Genomic DNA, 19,892 nt, shown 5'->3' with positions numbered 1-19,892 from the left:
ATGAGACAGCCTAATGACGCATGCAGCCTTCAAATGCGACCTCAGGAGGACGCAGCCTTCCGAAATTGAACACAGCTAAAGTTACAGGCAGGTGAGTGTTTCTTTCAGGGTTGGAGCTAAACTCTGCAAGAGAGTGGCCCTTTCTGAATCAACGTCCCCCACCCCTGGATTAAAGGAACGAATGAAGCAACACACTTAAGTAAGTAAAAAATGTTTTTATATGTGATAGTATTGCATTGTAACTGGTCGTTTGATATCTATTGATTATGTGTATGTGTCTAACAGACCATAGGTCTACCTTAGCATGCTGTCAAAGGCTGGAGAATCCTTTTATTTGAGGGGTTGTTGGTTCATTGTGCTGCGATTTGGGATTAGATTAGAACATGTATGGGTCAGGGCTCGCAAAGGCCAGTGTCCCAGGGATATGTGTTAACAGTTTTTATTACACGGCTCTGTGAAATACTTGATTCTGATTGGTCAATCACGCATTCTAGCAGTATGTTATTCCCAGATAACACCACGCTTATCCGGGCACCACAGTTATCTTGACAGGAACTACTTCTATGCTTAAAGCTGGCACCATCTTGTGGCTGTAAAAAACTTAAAACAATGGAAGACTTCAAGGCGGGTTTCCTTTATAAAGTTTTAAATATGGATAATTTTCTTACACAAACGCATCGATTTGATTCAGAAGGCCTCCGCTTCGCGTCGGGGTCCTGATCACTCTGTCAGGGTTTATTTTGCGATAACAACCGGCTGGGTGTACATTATCCCTTACAAAATGACAAACAAATACATTCTCGGAGAGCTCTCCACAAGACATGTTTGATTATACCATCTGGATGCTCAGAATTGATAAGAAGAAAGCACGCTCATTGTACCGGTAAGTTAATCACCGTTCTAAACTTATGCATGCCACACTGTAATGCACACACTTAGCTTGTACGTCACATGGAGATTGCCTGCATCTCACAAAACCATTCAGTAGTGCAGAAATGTTTTGTCAAAACACTGTTCACAGCTTTTCTGTGATTTATTAATAAAATATCTACTGAAAAGTTCTAGCATATATTTCTTAGTAACTAAAACTCACAGCTTCACTATTAGTAGAGAGACGCTGGCAGGTAGAATCAATTCACACACAATTGCTCTCTCACAAATGCATTCATATATATAATCATTTTTTACATATACATATTTATCGGAAGTCGTGTTTGTTTGTTAGTGATGCACGGTTTGTGGTTATATCTACCGAATGGGAGGGCCAAGTAATAAAATATTACATTCCAATTGATTGCGGGTGGATGAGAGATAAATCATTGTGTTTGTTTGATAAAGACATTTTGCAAGCCCTGTAGGCGAATCATCATCCTTCCGGTTGCCATTTTCTCACACACTTTCAAAACAATTCCTCATGTGTACTCACAGCCGTGACTGAGCTCATTATAAAATGCAAAGCTTATTTGATTGTAGCCATGGGCATTTACTTCCAAGTCTTTAGTGCAGTACGCCCATAAAAAATGAGCGTTCCATAAGAGAGGCTCAAAACAGGGTAGAAAATAGCCTATTACTTATTTATTATGATGTTTTCTGAATGTAAAAACCAGAGACAACAGTTAAAACATTTTTAAAACCAGTTCATGACACCTTTAAGGTTTCTTAAGAAAGTTTTTTAAAATAAGAGTTAAGAGTTTTAACTTTTAAGAGTTTAAAAAAAAAAAAAAATCCAAGATACTGGACAATACAAGAAATTTGATTATTTATAAAGTTTTCTTAAAGTGGGGATGAAAATAGTTTTGTTTTATTTTAAAATTATATATTTTAAATGCAATATTTGTCTGGACTATTTGTTGTTATGCTTACTAAGATGTGGTCACATTAGCAAAAATTTCTGTGAAATTTCACAGGCAATAAGATCCACTGTCAAGTGAAGTGATGCATGAAGCATTGCTCAGGTCACAGAAGTCTCTTTCAAACCAAGCATGGGTGAAAGATTTCCCCACACAATTTACAATTTACATTAAGGCACCAATATACTGATTTTGTTCACATGACGTCACATTAGTTTGTTCTTCAATTTAGCTTTAAGTATATTGGGGTCTTTAGGTTCAAGTTGGTCAAAATTGCAAATTTTAGAGACCTACTTGAACCAATTGCTAAATCTGCATTTGGAAATATTTTCCTCTATGCAAAATACCTGATTGCACAGATTCCTATCGAAAGGACTGGATTTTCCCCACAAAATTAGCTGAACAACCGACCTTTAGTTTAGAGTATTGTCTTGCATTGTCTACCACCTTGTTTGCCAAGAAACATGCTAATGTCAAACGCAAATGAAATCAACTGTGAGGCGAGTTTTTCTATGTGAACATGCTATATTGACATGTTTGACCGTTGTTTTGTGTCTGGCATCCTTTGCAGCCTCTCTCACATGACACAGTGTTCTAAAAACAAGTGCTCAAGTTAAAAGTAGTTCAACTTTTAAAAATGCCTCTCTATTCCTTGCATTTTTCATTCCACTGCCCTGTGTCTCAGCTTTTATTAATGCAAAAGCATTCTGTGTGAATAATCACTTACAATGCTACTTATGTAGAATGTAAGGTAGCTGGCTAAGTTTTTGAGAACTTGTAAGTGCAGAAGCAAAAATCACATGGTCACATTCTGCTTTGATAAAGACTAAGAATGTGTTTACGCAGTTCCTTTAATGCTTTTTCAGTCTGACAGGAGGTCGCCAGAGAAAAATTGTGTGTGCCATCAGACGACAGTTTCATAAATGAAAGGCAATGAGGTTCACTACAAAATCCCTGTGCACAACACACATGAAAACATTTGTGTCGAAACAGGCTTGCGAAATTGCTTTCTATCTGTTTAACGAGGAGCTGTAGCGCAGCAGCGAGCCTCTCTCCATCTCTTGCCACCATTTTAAATGAGCTTGATGAGTGGCAAGTTGCACCTACTCTGCTGCCATAGCAACCATAGTGCAGCCAACTGGGTCAGAGCTGAGCGTTATGTAGCGATGCCCTCTCTGAACACATGAACATCTAAATGCACAAACACACACATGCACACACTCTGCATACATAGCGGTGTCTCTCACATTAACACGCACAGCAGGGTGGAGATTTATTCTCAGATAACGTTAACGTTATGTTGTCCGGTGACATGCTGCGTAATTGCCCAGCAGTATGTTTTATTGGCACAGCTACCTATTACAGCAAAGTAATTGTTAGTGTTTGCAGTGAAGAAGCACTGCAGTGTCATTATCAGAGTCTGTTCTCAAGAACTTTTGTAATTTCATCTTGCTCATCAGCCTGGAATGCATATTGTAACTTGAGTGTTTGCTGAGAAAAGATGAATGATTGGCCCGATGAAGTTGAAGAAATCATCAACTTCCGATTTCTATAAAGCCAGTGGAAATATTTGTTTTCGGTTTAAACAGACTAAATCTCAATTATAAGTAACATATGCATTAAAGTGTGTGTTGCTCTCCATGTGGAATAGTTTTAGGTATTCAAGTTCGAAGGAAACCAGACCAGCTGATGAGCAGAGCAGAGTTTTTTGGACTCACATTCGGCCTTAGCGCAGACCAGACTAGCCGATGGGTAGTTGAAGGAGCGTAGGATGGCTCCGATGGCAAGGCTCAGATCCTCGTTGCTAGGATACAGAGTCACAGACGCAAAGCGCAGGTAAGGAAGCCGCGGAGTCTCTTCCGGACCTATTTTGATATGCGGAATCTGAGAGAGAGCAATTTAAAGAACAAAAGGAAAGAGAATATGGTTAGTGAATTAACACGTAATGAATGTGGAATATTTCAATGTAGCTCACCTCCTTTTCCCCACAGATGTGACTGACTATGGAGCCCGAGGAAGGACTGGAGGCGGGGCCAATCACAGAGACCACGCCCTTTGGCAGAATCTGGCACACTATGACAAATAAGTAGAGCATTCAATTCATCAAATCCGCTCTGTTTGCCTTTCTGAGTCACTGTACGCTGTACTGCTTCGCTTTAAACTATTTTTTTGTTACGTGTGCAGGGATGTGTGTGTATGTGTGCATGTGTGTGCGCGTGTGCGTGCATGCGTGCATTTTTTTAATGTATGACTCACTAGTATCTGTTGTCTCATACTGAGAATCTTTCTGGAGTTCAAATATGTCGACCTCCACGCGAGCACGAGCCGGGCCCTCCATCACACTGTTGATGTTCTCGCGTGCTAGCGCTAAAGCTAACCGCTCCCCTCGCCCACAGACAGAGCTGTCATCCAAAATTGCCGCTAACGGAGCAGAGAACGAGAATGAGAGACAGAGAGAAATCAATACAAGAATGGGTCACAGTTATATAAATGTAATATATAACAGCTCTTCTAATTTAAAAACACACATTTAAAAGAATTAACTACCATGTCCAATTATAATAATAAAGTCAATAATAAAGTTTTTTTATAATGATTCTAAATCATAGCACATCTAATATGATCTAATGTAATAACATTGGTTATTATTAGTGGTTCTCAGCTAAATGATGCATAATTACAATTAACTATAATTGTAAATACTTAACCTTAAAATAAAGTGTAACCTAAAATTCAATCAAACATGCACACTACTGCTCAAATGGTTGGGGTCATTAAAAATGAAATGAATAAATAAAAATGTATTCTTTTATCCATCAAAGAATTTCTTTATTCATCAAATAAACCTGAAAAATGTATTTCCACAAATATATTAAGCAGCACAGCTGTTTTCAACATTAATAATAAAAAAATGTTTCTTGAGAATCAAATCAGCATATCAGAATGATTTCTGAAGGACCATGACACTGAAGACTGCAGTAATGATGCTAAAAAATTCAGCACTTTAAAGAATAAATGACACTATAAATGGAAAATGGAAATATTTTGGTCCTTATCATTGAAAGCCATGAACAAAACTTAAAATTCAAAGGACATTTAGAGCAAAATATTACATTTCCCTATTCAACTGATGAATAATTTTATTGGGCATATTGAGTACATAGTAATAGATTGTTTAAGAAAACAGACAGACATTGACTTCAACCACAGATTACCAATCTAAATACCCATCCGCGACTTACCCATCCGTACGGATGACAGAACAGGGGTCTGGCTCAGGGAAGAAGGCGGCATGGTAACCACAGTGACTAACAGGAAGCGGAAGTAAATCGACAGCAGGAGCGCTGGCAGTTCCGGCATCTTCTACCGCTCCTCATGGAGATGCCTTCTGCTGCCTATAGCACCCCCTAGATGAACACAAAAAGGAGATTAACTTCATCATATGTGAGCACTTACAGACACAAAACACCCTACTGAACAATTCCACTAAAGATACAGTTCACAGCACACTCATTGACATTTGTGACAACTTGCCCCGGTAGTTGATGGCCACAAACCAATTTATCAGGCAACAAGAATGTAACTTCATTGTTGTACTGTAACGACATGACTTGTTTCGACCTGACATTTATGAAACATTTCCTTGTCCTGAGAACACAGTTCAACCTTTGCCTGATCAAAAGATATGATAAGACTGCAAAAGATAATAAAACTGAAAATTTAGTTTGAAGAATCCTTTACCATCAGTTCTTTAGGAAGTACAATATACATTACCAATTAAAAGTTTAGAGTCGGTAAAATGTGTTGCTAAATGTGGGGCCCATATTGGTATGAAATGTGCTGAAAAAATGCAAATGTTTGCTGGGGCTGATGCTCAACAAACATTACTTATTAACATCAGTGTTTGAATTATATAATTGAAATAATATTTGTAATTTAAATAAAGCAATTATTGGAAATCTTAGTGTGCTTTCTATTTTTGCTGAATACATTTTTTAATTAAATGGAGTTGACAGTGGTGTGCGAAGCATCATCATGATGAATTAGGGAATCTTATGACAGTTTGCTGATGCGGGTCATGACTTTGTCAAGCACGTCCCGAACAGCAGCACGGGGAAATCACAGACACATATAAACACCTGATCTATCTGATTCAAACACACACACACACACACACACACACACTCAAAGCAATCTCTGTGAACTCTGACCTTTACAGACCTAACAAGATTTATTTGACCACAGGGAAGAAATGATGGATGTACTTCTCTTCCCTCTTTCTTTGTTCATCTCTCCTCCCCCCTCTTTTTTTCTTTCTCTCAGTCACTTTAGATGTGTCAGCAGGGCACGAAAAGTGAGAAAAAGGAAATGAAACGGCGTGTTTATAGACAATTGAGGAACCCATTATTGTCGCACTTTAATTATTACATGCAAATACTAATGACCAGTGTCGCGAATATAAATCTAAAGTTCATGCCCGCTGTTTTGCATATGTGCATTGCTGAATAAAATGATACTTGGCAGTCGGCAAGTAAACTGTAAAATCTAAATTATTTAGGGGAGAGGGTGGGAGCTCGAAAAAAAAGAGGCGACCAGAAATGAGGAGAGGGGGACTGAAATAAAAAGCAGGAGAACGAAAGGAGAACAAAGAATGAGAGGAAGAAAAAAGAGAATGAAAGACAGAGAGAAAAGGAGACATTGAGAGAGAATATGGTTGAAGAGGGAGCCCTCGGGGAAAGGGAGGAGTAGATAGCAGGCGCTTCATTTGTTTCTTCTTCATCTTTGTAAGTAAGAAGTGAATCTGACAGTTATAATAATAGCACAGTGATTCATTCTCCTTAATTGATTTGGATTGTGAAATGAGAGTGCTGGATGCAAGCGTTGCCAGTGCCAGTTGATACAGACACATTAAGATGTCACCAGGCTTCTGTGAGACGAAGAGGAAGCATTTCCCTTCTTATCTTTGCTTTTTCCACTTGTGGAAAGATTCCAGAGTGGAGGCAGGAAAAGACACCCGCAATGTGTCCCTCCTGGCACTCCATGGGCCGAAAGCACAAGCGCTTGATAAAACCATATACATATACATATCATATACATATCCATATACATATACATATACAACATCGGAACACAGTTTAAGATATAATTAATTTAGTCCCAGAGCATATGCAGTCAATGCCCACTTCACTGTCCATGTCCAGAAAGGGAATAAAAACATCATCAAAGTAGTCCATATGTGACGTCAGTTGGTTAATTAGAATCTCTTGAAGCATCGAAAATACATTTTGGTCCAAAAATATCAAAAACTACGACTTTATTCAGCATTGTCTTCTCTTCCGTGTTTCTCCAAAAAGTTTCAAACGGTTAATGTATCAGGGTATCGATCACATAGATCTTGGATGCAATGGGGTTAAGCAGATAAACATACAATTTTGGTTTTTGACAATGCCAAATTTAAACATTTGGCAATGATTTTTTTTTACAAAAACCAAACAAAAAATAAAATAGAAATTAAAAAAATGTGTATAAACAATCCCCATCCTTTTTTCACTCTCTGTCAAAAACAATCCGTTGGTATATGATAGGTGAGCTTCATTGTGGATTCATCCACGTCCTTCACAGCATGTGTGATGTGTTTTGATGTTTGTGATGCCCAGTACTCTAAATTGTTTAAAAGTCAGAAGAAAATAAACCAACTGAACCCTCAGTTTGCAATAGTCTGTTCCAGACCAGCATGATAATTCCTTACACTTGCTAAACTCTATTATCTACCAATATAAAAACTATTATAACTTTTCAGACTGCTATAATTCATTGATATTTGGGGGGAAATGGCAGCATGTTAAAAATAATACATTTAAAAATAATCTGTTGAGAAATAAGATCAACAAATGCAAACATTCTTGATTTCTGAGACTTTGAAAGGGTATAGACAGTTTTTGGAGGTGCAGTTTGTCTACATCCAAGGACAGAACAACATCGGATCTTACTTGACATCTTACGATTCATTTTACGACACCTTTATGACCTTTTGGGATCTTCAAAGTTTTGGTTACTTGGACTTTCAATGGAGGTACAGAAACCTCTGAGGTTTCATTAAAAAGGGGTGTGCAGAGGACAATTGTGATATCAAGACTTCCTTGCATTTCAGAAGGGTGGAAAGCAAAAATAAACTGGGGAATTAGACTGAGATATAAAACTTGCAGTATGTTTTTATTGCAAAGGACCTGAACTCTTCAGGGAAGTGAATCTCGAGGGCCAGAGTTGCCCAGCCCAGCTCTTATTCAGTATCTCACAAAAGTGAGTACACCCCTCACATTTTTGTAAATATTATATCTTTTCATGGGACAACACTGAAGAAATGATGTGTGTGTAATAATATAATAACGACTTGATAACAGCTGTGTTGAGTTATTGTGAGGGAACAGCAAATATACACTGTTATACAAGCTCTACACTCACTACTTTACATTTCTTCAGTGTTGTCCCATGAAAAGATATAATAAAATATTTACAGAAATGTGAGGGGTAAATATGATGCAGTGCAATTTAAGCACAGTTAGAGCTTGGTTAAGCTGAACTGGCAGATGGTTAACAAATAAGACTTTTTTGCGCCGTAATACCACTTTCAAAAGTGGCATACTGAGTCTTCCCTCAATGGGCAAATCAGTCAGAAACAGCTTGTCTCACCCTAATTCTCCATCTCTTCTTCTGTCAGTTGATTTAGCGTACTTTCACTCTCCTCTGACAGTCTTTCAGTGGCGCTGCGCTTTGAGCCTCTTACTTTGTCCTTAACCCACCCTGAACATACACACACATGCTCCTTCTCACTTCAACAAAGAGAAAATCCACCAGCTTGACAGTTGATCCTTCCTTTTTCTTGCCTCCTTCTGATCCTACTACATGTCTCTTTGCATTTCCACCAAGCTCTCTCACACGTTCACACACACACTAGTCCAGGCTTTTGGAAAGGGGGAGCCGTTTTCACTAGCGGTCCCTTTTGACAACATGGGTCACTGATGCTGTTCACACATAACACACAAACACCAGTCCACGTATGTTTTGACAGATCTGCTCTCCGACATTGACGAGGCCTGCCCTGAGGTGCAACACAAACATCTGTGTCAAATCCAGATTCGTCACGGACACACACAAGCACACGGATGAGCGGATGGACGAGTGATCGGTGCAGGCCTTGGACTTTGTTCACAGGATGCTGACTTACCTCACAGCAGAGAGCAATTCGCTCTCTGCCCACTCACAGATAAACACAGTGCAATTAAGTATCCAACAGTCGTGATCGCACCAGTAACAGACCCGTGTCTTGGCAGGATTTGAAAGATAAGATTTCGGGTGCAGGTGTGGCTGGTCGCTGCTGAATATTTGATGGCGTTTTAACACTTTTGGGCTGGTACATTGTGAATACGTGATAAGATATGAAGATGAAAGGCTTATACCAATGTGAAATCTTGTTCTTTGTGTCAGATGAATGATTTAACCGACCCTGCTGTGCCAACAGATTTAAATGAGAGCATTTCAGCTGTCTGGCTCTTTCAGCATTCCCTTTGGCAGAGTAAACAAACATGATGGTTCCTCATGCATGACGTCTGCGGACGCTCTCGGGAGTCGCAGCACTTTCAGACTCCTGAGTTTATATAGGTGCAGGCCGCTGTAAATACGTAAAGCATAGCATAATGATAAAGGACGCAGACGCAAACACAAAAACCCGTGCAAGGCTGCTAATTGCAGATTACAAACACTGCTAGCAAATATGGTGATGAATATGCACACCTCATTACAAAACAAACACATACTGTGGGATCTAAAGAGCACATATCTGTTTAAACCAAGTGGACACTTTCCGCCAAGCGGATTTCAAATGCAACTTCCAAGAAAAAAGTATTTTGTATTTGAAAAAATAACGTAGTTATATTTGTTAAAAACAACATTCTGTGTTTTACTTAGGTTGTCTAAATTACTGTGGCATTTATCATCTATTCACATCATGCCTAAATCTGGCGTGTCGAATCAGTCACATTTCATTAGTTTCAAACTGAAAGTGCTGTCATCATCATCTACCCACCAACACTTTATAACTTTTTCTAATGCAACAATGTTAATGGTTGTGCACCATTTGGAATTAAATGATAGTTTTATTTTAAATTCCATTTGAAGAGAGATACCACACTCAAATTAGTACCAAAACAATGGGATAAAAACAACCCAATTAGGGTTAAAAACAAACCCAAGGGCTGGGTAAATATAGGACAGAACATGTTGGGTTAATTTTACCCAGCATAGTGGGTTAATTTATTTTTATTAAAATACTGGCTTTTTTTAAAACCTCATATCTGAATGTTTTTTTTTCAGATTAACTTTTTTAATATACTTAAAATAAATAAAAATAATTTACAGTATAGCATTTATATCATTTTTAATACATATTGCCTACATTTAAGTTTGTTTAACACATATACGAAGTAAAAGTCAAAGGGACAATTGATTATATCACTTTTTAAACTTTAGTTAGTGTGTAATGTTGCTGTTTGAGCAAAGACAACATTTGCAAAGTTACGATGCAAAGTTCAACGCAAAGAGAGATATTCTTTTAAATAAAATTATTTTTAAGGACTACAACAAACGGCTGGAAGGGACTACACAAACTTCCTCCTGGGCTATAGTGACATCACTAGCCCTGAAAGTGACATAAACCCTGCCCCCCAGAACATGCAACAAAGGGAGTGATTTTATCATTATAGAATATGCTAATCAATGACTTGAATATAGTTAACGCCACATCAGTCACATAAATTCATCAACTAACCATTCGGGAGCATCTTGTCTCATTCTACGTTGTCACTTCTTCTTGAGTCTCTCCATCCTTTTCCGACTCTGGTTTGAACATAAAAGGCTGAACAGTTTCATTGCTTGTCTGCACGAGGTATTCAGTAGCCTGGATGCCAGCCGAACTTAGCCCCACCCACAAATGTTTTAGGTCGGGCAATTCGGTCTGGCCTTGCTCCATAGAGGAGTAATTATCCCCGAAAAGAAACTGTTCGGACCAATGAAATCATCAAGGGCGGGCTTTAGACGATGACGGACAGATGATCAACAGTAACGTAATCATCACGTCATCAAAGGGACTTGGATTATATTTGTTCGAATCCTAAATGGAGAGCTTGTTTGTATATGCATTCACCATCACAATTTCTCTCAGAAATGATGATCATGTTGGGTAAGTACTCTGTGTATCATTAAATTATTTTACAACACTGGCAAAGATCGTGTACTCCAGCCTGATTTCAGCGCGTGTGCAGACAGGGTTGCCAAGTTTTTACAACAAAACGCGGCAACTACTAGGGGGGTTCTCCGGTGAAAAAATGGCGTTTGGGGGGTTAAATGTGTGTTATGTTGGCAAGGTTGCCTGCTAAAATTCGCACGCCAGGGTCTATATATCACATAATAGTCGCTTCAACCCGCAAACATAGAAAACAACCCGCGGAAAAAACGCGGACTTGGCATCACAGTGCAGTTGAGCTCTGTTGACATTTGACAAGTAACGTTATGCGTCCCTTCGTTGCTCTGATTGGTTGTAGGTCTGTCCAATTGATGTCTTTCCTAGTTCGGTTGAAACACGCCTCATAATCACAGCCCAATGGAGCAGTTTCAGACTCATATTCTGACTAGAATTGAGTATGACCACGTCAGGCTAGGTATTCAGAGCTGCTAACAGCAGATCTTGAAGCTCCGCCCTGTGAGCAGCAGCTCATTTGCATTTAAAGGGACACAAAAACAGCACGTTTATGCTCATCCTCAAAAAGTGACAATTTAAAAAATCTGTGGGGTATTTTTAGCTAAAACTCCACATACACACTCTGGAGACATCAGATACTTATTTTGCATCTAGTAAACAGCCTCTTTATCCATTTAGTTTGAAAAGAAAAGACCAATGTGATCATTGTTTAGGTTTGTTAGACTCATATCGTGCCCCTGTATACACAAGTCCGGCGAAACACGGAAGTAAAGCATCGCCGCCATTATGCGTGCCTTACTGCTAAGGACTTAGAGCAGCGCGTACACTAAAACACTTCTCAAATGAGGTTAATAGCTTAACAATGACTGGATTCTCCCCCCATGTCATGTTATAAAAGCCTACTTTTTTTCCTTATAAATTATTTTTATTTTTGTTACGAATGCATATTTTTTCCCTTGTTTGTATTCAGAGCTGCTCCCTCAGGCTATATCTTTTCTGTATCCTATTTCGAAGAAGTTGATTTTATGCAACGATATTTGTTTGTAAATCTTGATACTTTGAATAATAATACAAAACATAAATAAATAAATAAAAAAAACAGCAGCGCGCGGCAGTAATGCACGACGCGCTGTGAATGATAAAGGATAAAATTAACGTAAAGACAGAGAATAATTAAAACATACGTGTCCATTAAAGTCACAATTAGACAAATATGAAACGATCAGTTACAAGAAATATGGCCTTATTAAATCAGCACGTAAACTTGCGTTACCTACCGATGTGCTCATGCATTTGTTCACAAGCTGCAAATAAATAGCCACGACCAGTTGTAGCAATAAAAAACATGTTCCTACAGGTATAAGATTATTTTATTAATCATCTGGCATGCGATGAGCGTCAGAACCTAAACTACAGGGCATGAGTTCCGGATGGATTGGCCAGATACTGCATCCTACCATCAGATCAGCCGCTGCGTATGAATCACGTCGTGGGGTTTTCAGGCAGTGGACTTCTATGTCAGTAACAGAGAAAACAAAAAAGTTAAATTTGTGTAATTGTGACTTAAAGTCCTTTTGTAATGGGCACGTATGTTTTAATTATTTTCTGTCTTTAAGTGGTTTTACGTTCGTTTGATCCTTAATCATTTACAGCGTGTTGTGCATTACGTTACTGCCGCGCGCTGCTCTAAGTAGCATTTAGAAGTCCTCATAACTGTTTGTTATTTCATGTTCTTAAAACGTGTTTGTATAAAACAATTCCGTAATCACGGATATATAGCCCTAATATTAGCAACAGAGCTCATAATGACAGTGTTCAGTTTTATTGCTAGTCTTAATTAAATTTAATTTGGCAGATGCTTTTTTACATTAGTAGCCTACATCCTGTTGTCATTAAATTACCTTTATCTGTAAGTTTTGGCCACTGCCTGACATCGTCTACCCAATGTTCCCTTTCACCAGACATTTTATTTAATGTGCAGGATCCGCTTTCATTGAAATGTCATTAGAGGACCGGTGTCATGACAAATCCTGTCCGCCTATGAAATCGTGTCCGCTGGTAGCGGTTTTAAATGCCTGATCAAAAGTTGTTATACATGGTTCTGGACAAGCAATTGTTTTTAAAAAAAAACTATGGATTCATTGCCATACTAAGTACACATATACACACGCAAAACATTTATTTGAAATATGTAATTGATTGCTATAATGGGAGCAAAAACATGTTCTGAATTATTTTGACTGATAAACTAAATACCAATACAAAATCATGACATAGTAATGTACCTATAATGTAAATAATAAAGGATTTTAAAAAAACAGCAATATACAGAACAGGTGCACAAAATAAATAGATTATATACGAGATATGCTTGTATATATCTTCTATACTTATATAAGCACTTTTAGCTTCAGTTATATACTACTTATATATGAAACATATGCTTTGCAAGACATTAAAGACTATTTTAACACAATTTAAACAGCAAAAATCAAAACGCGATTGTGTAAGAATTGTAATCAGGCTCTGAACAGATTACCTATTAAAATTTCTATCAGCCAATAGAATCGCTCTGGGGGTCCTTGCAGACACGATTCCAGGGGGACAGGATTTGTCATGACACCGGCAAGTGTCACACCGTCACGCACTTCACAGGCACGCAGTGATGACAGCAGGCAAGATGGCAGCGGATTTGTGTATACAGCAAAATAACAAATTTATAGAGAAAATAAAAAAGTAGGCTACACAAACCTGTACTTTACAGAAGGCATGCACCAATTTGATGGAGCTATGCTGCTCTCTCCTGAAGAGGTCACAAAAAGCAGGAAAAAAAACTCAACCCCTGGGTTGATACGTCTGAGGTAATGCAAAAACTACCCAAACACTGAAAAAAAAAAAAGACCCAAAAGGCTCAACCTAGGATTTGGGTCCAAAAAATATTTTTATTTTTACAGTGCAAACAGATGCAGAAATTCTAATTGGAATATAGGTAAGTATAATTCAAATTAATTGAAAATCAAACAAATTTATTTAATTCCAATATGGTATACACTGGTAAAATAAGACCATTTTTAACAGTTAACTTTTCCTTGCACTCAAGACAAACTTTGAATGATGGCCTTGTCTTTAAAAAAAGTTGTATATGCCTTAAAAACGGATAAATCATTAAATGAAAGTGAACTGATTCATACATTTAGAATTATTTCAATCTAATGGGTTGATGTGCAGTTTAATTTTTGCTTGGTTAAAGAAAAACACTATATTAGGTCTGGATTTTAACCAGGGATTTGACCTTGACTACTTTCATTGGTTATATCTTATTTTGCCTGGGGCACCAAGTGAGCCAGAACTGCCACTGGTGCCACTTGAAATATATCAAAAATAGGTGGATGACGTCCCTGTCATGTTAGAGCATTAACTGTTGGTGTGTTTCAATGGATTACACTCAACCTTTACAAACAGCAGTGATATTCATTTTATGAACTTTTTATTACACTTAAGGTTTTACAGAAAAAGCCAATTATTGCTTGTTGAAGATGAAGTTAAGTCGCAGCTCAACTGATGGTTCATATGATACGTTGTGACATTCATTCTGTCTCTCTTGCTCTCTCTATCACACACACATATTGACACCAACATTAAATGAGTCAGATGACATTTGCTCTATCCGTCCCTTTCTCTCATAGCCAGATTATGCTGCCGTGGCAACAGGGTGAGATGGGAAGAGAGAGAGAATGCATCTGATATTTTAGGAAGTTAATGTAGGTTTTTCATCTTGTCTCTTACCTTTGAAGTTCATCAGTATGGAAATGGAACAGTGAATTTGGATCTTTCACTTGGCATAAAACTGAATATGATTACAGGGTTATATTTACCATTGAGGTTATTGTTTGTGCTCCTGCCTCATATTGATATGTTGATTAACTGATTCTACAATCAATCAACATATTGATCTTATTCCACATTACTCTATCAAAAGTCCCTTAACAGACTACAAATTCACAATCAGTGTAAAAAAAACAGTTGCTTCACTTTTGTATTTCACTAATATATTTTACTATTATTTACTAATCACCAGTAATCCAGTTAACCAGACACAAAATTTGATGAAATAGCGCTGCGGCTTGTCTATATAAATTAAGTCATCCTTTTCAGTCCAAACACGGCTTCTTTCTGAGTAAATTAGGCTTATTATAGATTGCGCCCACAAAATTGCCTGCTGCAATTAGCGTCACGCTATTACAGCCTGAGTGATGTTTGTGTACATTTTCTATTGATCATAGCAGAAGTTATTCATGCAATAATGGAGAAGAACGTTATAACCTGGCATACATCCAAATATAGCCTACAGATTTGAACCTTGCAAATTGTGTTCAGCACCATTTTTAATAATACATTTATTTTAGTCGTTAGATTGTGCCGATATCCTGCCGGCAACATGTTAGATTGGATGGATCGCCATCTCAGAAATATATATTAGATATATTAATATAGATATATTAGATTCGCTCTTGGACACCGTTTCACTGCCAGAAGATTCCGCGAGTGTTTGATTAAGAAAGCGAGGGAAAGAGTAGAAGCAGGAGACATCTTACTTGCATATATTTTAATGCTCAGTCTGAATGTCTCAGTGCTTAGACCTCGTCTGACCAGTACAAATCCAACAAGTTTCATCATACCACGGCAAAAACAATGGAAAATACTGCTTCACAACAGTGTCCAGTGATGTTAAAAACCTTGAAATCAAATCTCTTATCTCTTACTAATGAAGACAAGCCTCCCTTGAAACCACACAATATTAGCATTAATCAACAAAAAAGAAAAATAAATAGTTAAAATAAAATATAAAAACATAAAATGACAAGAAACAAATGTTAAATGACAAATTGTTATGGTTGGTTGATGCAGCAGTGAAGAGAAGATCCAAGACTTCCAAAACAATACAGACTTTATTCAAAATAGACTCGGAACATCTAAAACATCACACAACACTAACGTAACGTATATCTTAACTGAGGACCAGAACAGGAAGGAATGAACATGAGGGAACTAAATACACACAGAAGACTAGACTAACGAGGGGAACAGGTGACACAGATGACAAGACACCGCTGAATGAACTAAACTAACGAGGGTAACCATGGGAACGGAAAAGTGGCGAGAAACAGAACAAAGGAAACGTGACCAAACTCAAAACAGGAAGTACATGAAAAACCTGACAACAGAAACACAGATATGTAACACAAATGATATAAAGAAAATAATAAGTAAAAAAAAATACGTGACCCGTGCTGGCAAAATTAGTCGCAACTAGTACATTTTCAACAATGAGTTTAATGTTTTTTCAACATTCTCATTTAAAAACCCACACCCACTTTATATTAGGTGGTCTTAACTAGTATATAAGAACATTTAAATTAATCATTTGATACAATGCACTTATTGTGTACATACAGTGGGGCAAAAAAGTAATAATTTAGCCACCAATTGTGCAAGTTCTCCCACTTAATCACATTGTCTGATTTTTAAAGAAAATAAGTATTTGATCAACTACATAAAAGCAAGATTTCTGGCTCCCACAGACTTGTAACTTCTTCTTTAAGAGGCTCCTCTGTTCTCCACTCCTTACCAGTATTAATGGCACCTGTTTGAACTCGTTATCAGAATAAAAGACACCTGTCTATAATCTCAAACAGTCAGACTCCAAACTCCAAAATGAACAAGACCAAAGAGCTGTCAAGGGACACACCAGAAACAAAATTGTAGACCTACACCAGGCTGGGAAGATTGAATCTGCAATAGGTAAGCAGCTTGGTGTAAAGAAATCAACTGTGGGAGCAATTATTAAAAAATGAAAGACATACAAGACCACTGATACTCTCTCTCAATCTGGGGCTCCAAGCAAGATCTCACCCCGTGGGGTCAAAATGATCACAAGAACGGAGAGCAAAAATTCCAGAACCACATAGGGGGACCTAGTGAATCACTTCTAGAGAGCTGGGACCAAAGTAACAAAGGCTACCATCAATAACACACTACGCCGGCAGGGACTCAAATCCTCCAGTGCCAGATGTGTCCCCCTGCTTAAGCCAGTACATGTCCAGGCCCATCTGAAGTTTCCTAGAGAGCATTTGGATGATCCAGAAGAGGATTGGGAGAATTTGATATGGTCAGATGAACCCAAAATAGAACTTTTTGGTAAAAACTCAACTTGTCATGTTTGGAGGAAAAAGAATGCTGAGTTGCACCATACCAACTGTGAAACATGAGGGTAGAAACATCATGCTTTGGGGCTGTTTTCTGCAAAGGGACCAGGATGACTGATCTGTGTAAAGGAAAGAATGAATAGAGCCGTGTATCGTGAAACTTTGAGTAAAAACCTCCTTCCATCAGCAAGGGAATTGAAGATGAAAATGGCTAGGTCATTCAGCATGACAATTATCCTAAACACACCGCCCGGGCAATGAAGGAGGAATGGGCCAAACTACCAGCAACAGTGTGTAAAAAAATTTGGCGACCTACAGAAAACGTTTCGCCTCTGTCACTGCCAACAAAGGGTATATAACAAAGTAATGAGATTAACTTTTGTTATTGACCAAATACTGGTGGATGACTAAATACTTTTTTGGCCCACTGTACATGTTTTACATTGTACTTACATTTTTAAATTGCCTGCATTTAATTACATTTGTAATTCATTTATGTAATTACATTTATAATTACATTGTTGACCCTTCCCTTACACCTAACCCTACCCTTAAATTTACCCATCCCACCACACTTGTCCCTAACCCGTATCCCCCCTCAATATCAACAAAAGTGTTTTTCAATACAATATGAACACAGTAAGTATATAGTAATCAAGGCCACCTAATATAAAGAGGGAGCAAAAAAAAAAACCTTTAAAATGATGTATGATGATTGGTTGAATCAGACAAAAAATGACTACACCTGTTTGAAGTCGATACAGTCAGTTTTGAGAAAAATCGAGTTTTCTGTACGTTCCAAAACAAATCAATACCTAGCAGCCATACCTTCAAAAGCCTGGTAATAACACCACATTTGACACACACCAAGTCAACACCAAATATCAAGAGTAAAAAATATATAGTCAACTTTTTTTCTCCATGATACCACAATTGTTTGATTAACATTACTGAAACAGACAGCCAAAATATTAAGACCTACTGTACCGCATAGATTCAGAAATTTTTTTATCTTACCACTAAAATGTATCCTCAATGGCAGTAAAAGTTCTTGAATTTTCTCTTAAAAACTATTCACAAAGCTGCTGAGAGAAACTTTTACTAAGGAATAGAGAGAAGTCTTAAAGAGGTGGTAAAACACAATATCATTTTTCTAACTTAAGCTAGTGTGTAATGTTGCTGTTTGAGCATAAACAACATCTGCAAAGTTACAACGTTCAAAGTTTAAAGCAAAGGGAGATTATTATTAGGGGTTCAAGCACGAAGTGCTGAACACCTATTGTATTTGTACTGATTTTTAGGGGTTCAAGCACGAAGTGCTGAAACCCTATTGTAATTGTACTGATTTTTATTATTAGGGGTTCAAGCACGAAGTGCTGAAACCCTATTGTAATTGTACTGATTTTTATTAGGGGTTCAAGCACGAAGTGCTTGAAAACCTATTGTAATTGTAAGGATTTTTATTATTATTATTTTTCTTCTCCCCTAAAACGCATCATGCAGCCCAAACCGTAAGTGCTAGAGACTTGAAACTTTGTCAAAAGGTAGTCCAAAAATCGAGGAGAGGTTATCAAAGTATGAGCCCGATTGGCCAATAGGTGGCGCTATAGCGCAAAAAACAAAAAAAAAATACTATTTTGCTTATATCTCGAAAACCCATTGTCGCACATTCAAGTGTCTTACATCATTGGAATCCTTGGCTCAAGCCGAACAAAACGTATATCTCCGATTTCATTTCCGTCATGAAAATTTTTCCGCCATTTTGAATTTTGTCGAAAACCTACTTTTGCGAACTAGTCCCTGGTTTTTTGACCGATCGGAACCAACCCAGTGCCAAAATGTTCAATGTAGTCTAAATATCAATAATTATCGAAAAAAAGTTGAAATTTCGATTCACGGACGATAAGGGGCGTGAAAATGTACACTGAAGGCGGAGCCTATTTTACTAAAAAGACTATAACTCAATAATGAAATGAGATATCTTCACCAAACTTGGTACACATGTGTACGGGCTCAATTTGAGGTCACGATAAAAAAATCGCGACGATTGGCCACTTGGTGGCGCTATAATGTGAAAAAAACCTGCAAATAGCTATAACCATGCGACTGCTACTCTGATTGACCTGAAAATTGGTATGCAGTGTCTTGGTCCAAGGTAGCATGTATGTCTATGAGGATATTGGCGTATCTCAAAAAACATGGCCGCCATAGGCCAATGAAGTTTGAGCACCTATTAGACAAGGTTATCGGAGGCCGATCGGAACGAAACTCGGTGGGCATGTTTGACTCATGGTCCTAGAAATCTGTAAGAATTTTGAAAGAAATCGGCCACTAGTTGGCGCTAACGAGTTTTATGGCTCTGTAATCACGTAGTGTTGCACACATCCACAAAATATGCATATCATATGATAGATCTCCTCATGCTGAACAACATTGCCCTTGGAACCATTGCTGTCAATCAAATCGTTAATTAAATATTTGCAATTATGTAAAAAACCTACTTTTGCAAACTAGTCCCTGGTTTTTTGCCCGACCGGAACCAAACCAGTCTAGGACAATTCTCTGGACTCTGCAGATAAATAA

General features: G+C 37.8%; 1 protein-coding gene across 4 annotated transcripts in view; it reads right to left on the bottom strand.

Annotated features, from left to right (window-relative positions):
* grik5 (glutamate receptor, ionotropic, kainate 5) overlaps nt 1-19,892 on the bottom strand; it is a 139,035-nt gene that overhangs the window by 27,458 nt on the left and 91,685 nt on the right. For all 4 annotated transcript variants that reach the window (XM_067448895.1, XM_067448892.1, XM_067448894.1 and 1 more), the window contains exons 4-7: nt 5,093-5,257; nt 4,107-4,271; nt 3,826-3,923; nt 3,569-3,734 (exon numbers count right to left, since the gene is read on the bottom strand). In XM_067448895.1, coding sequence (XP_067304996.1) covers nt 3,569-3,734; nt 3,826-3,923; nt 4,107-4,271; nt 5,093-5,210 — 547 coding nt within the window. In that variant the 5' untranslated portion in view covers nt 5,211-5,257. The remainder of the gene's footprint in view (nt 1-3,568; nt 3,735-3,825; nt 3,924-4,106; nt 4,272-5,092; nt 5,258-19,892) is intronic.

The sequence above is a fragment of the Pseudorasbora parva genome, chromosome 7, assembly GCF_024679245.1.
Source record: "Pseudorasbora parva isolate DD20220531a chromosome 7, ASM2467924v1, whole genome shotgun sequence".
Lineage (NCBI taxonomy): Eukaryota > Metazoa > Chordata > Actinopteri > Cypriniformes > Gobionidae > Pseudorasbora > Pseudorasbora parva.
Note: the sequence above shows the minus strand (reverse complement) of the source record. Positions and strands in the feature narration are given on the sequence as shown.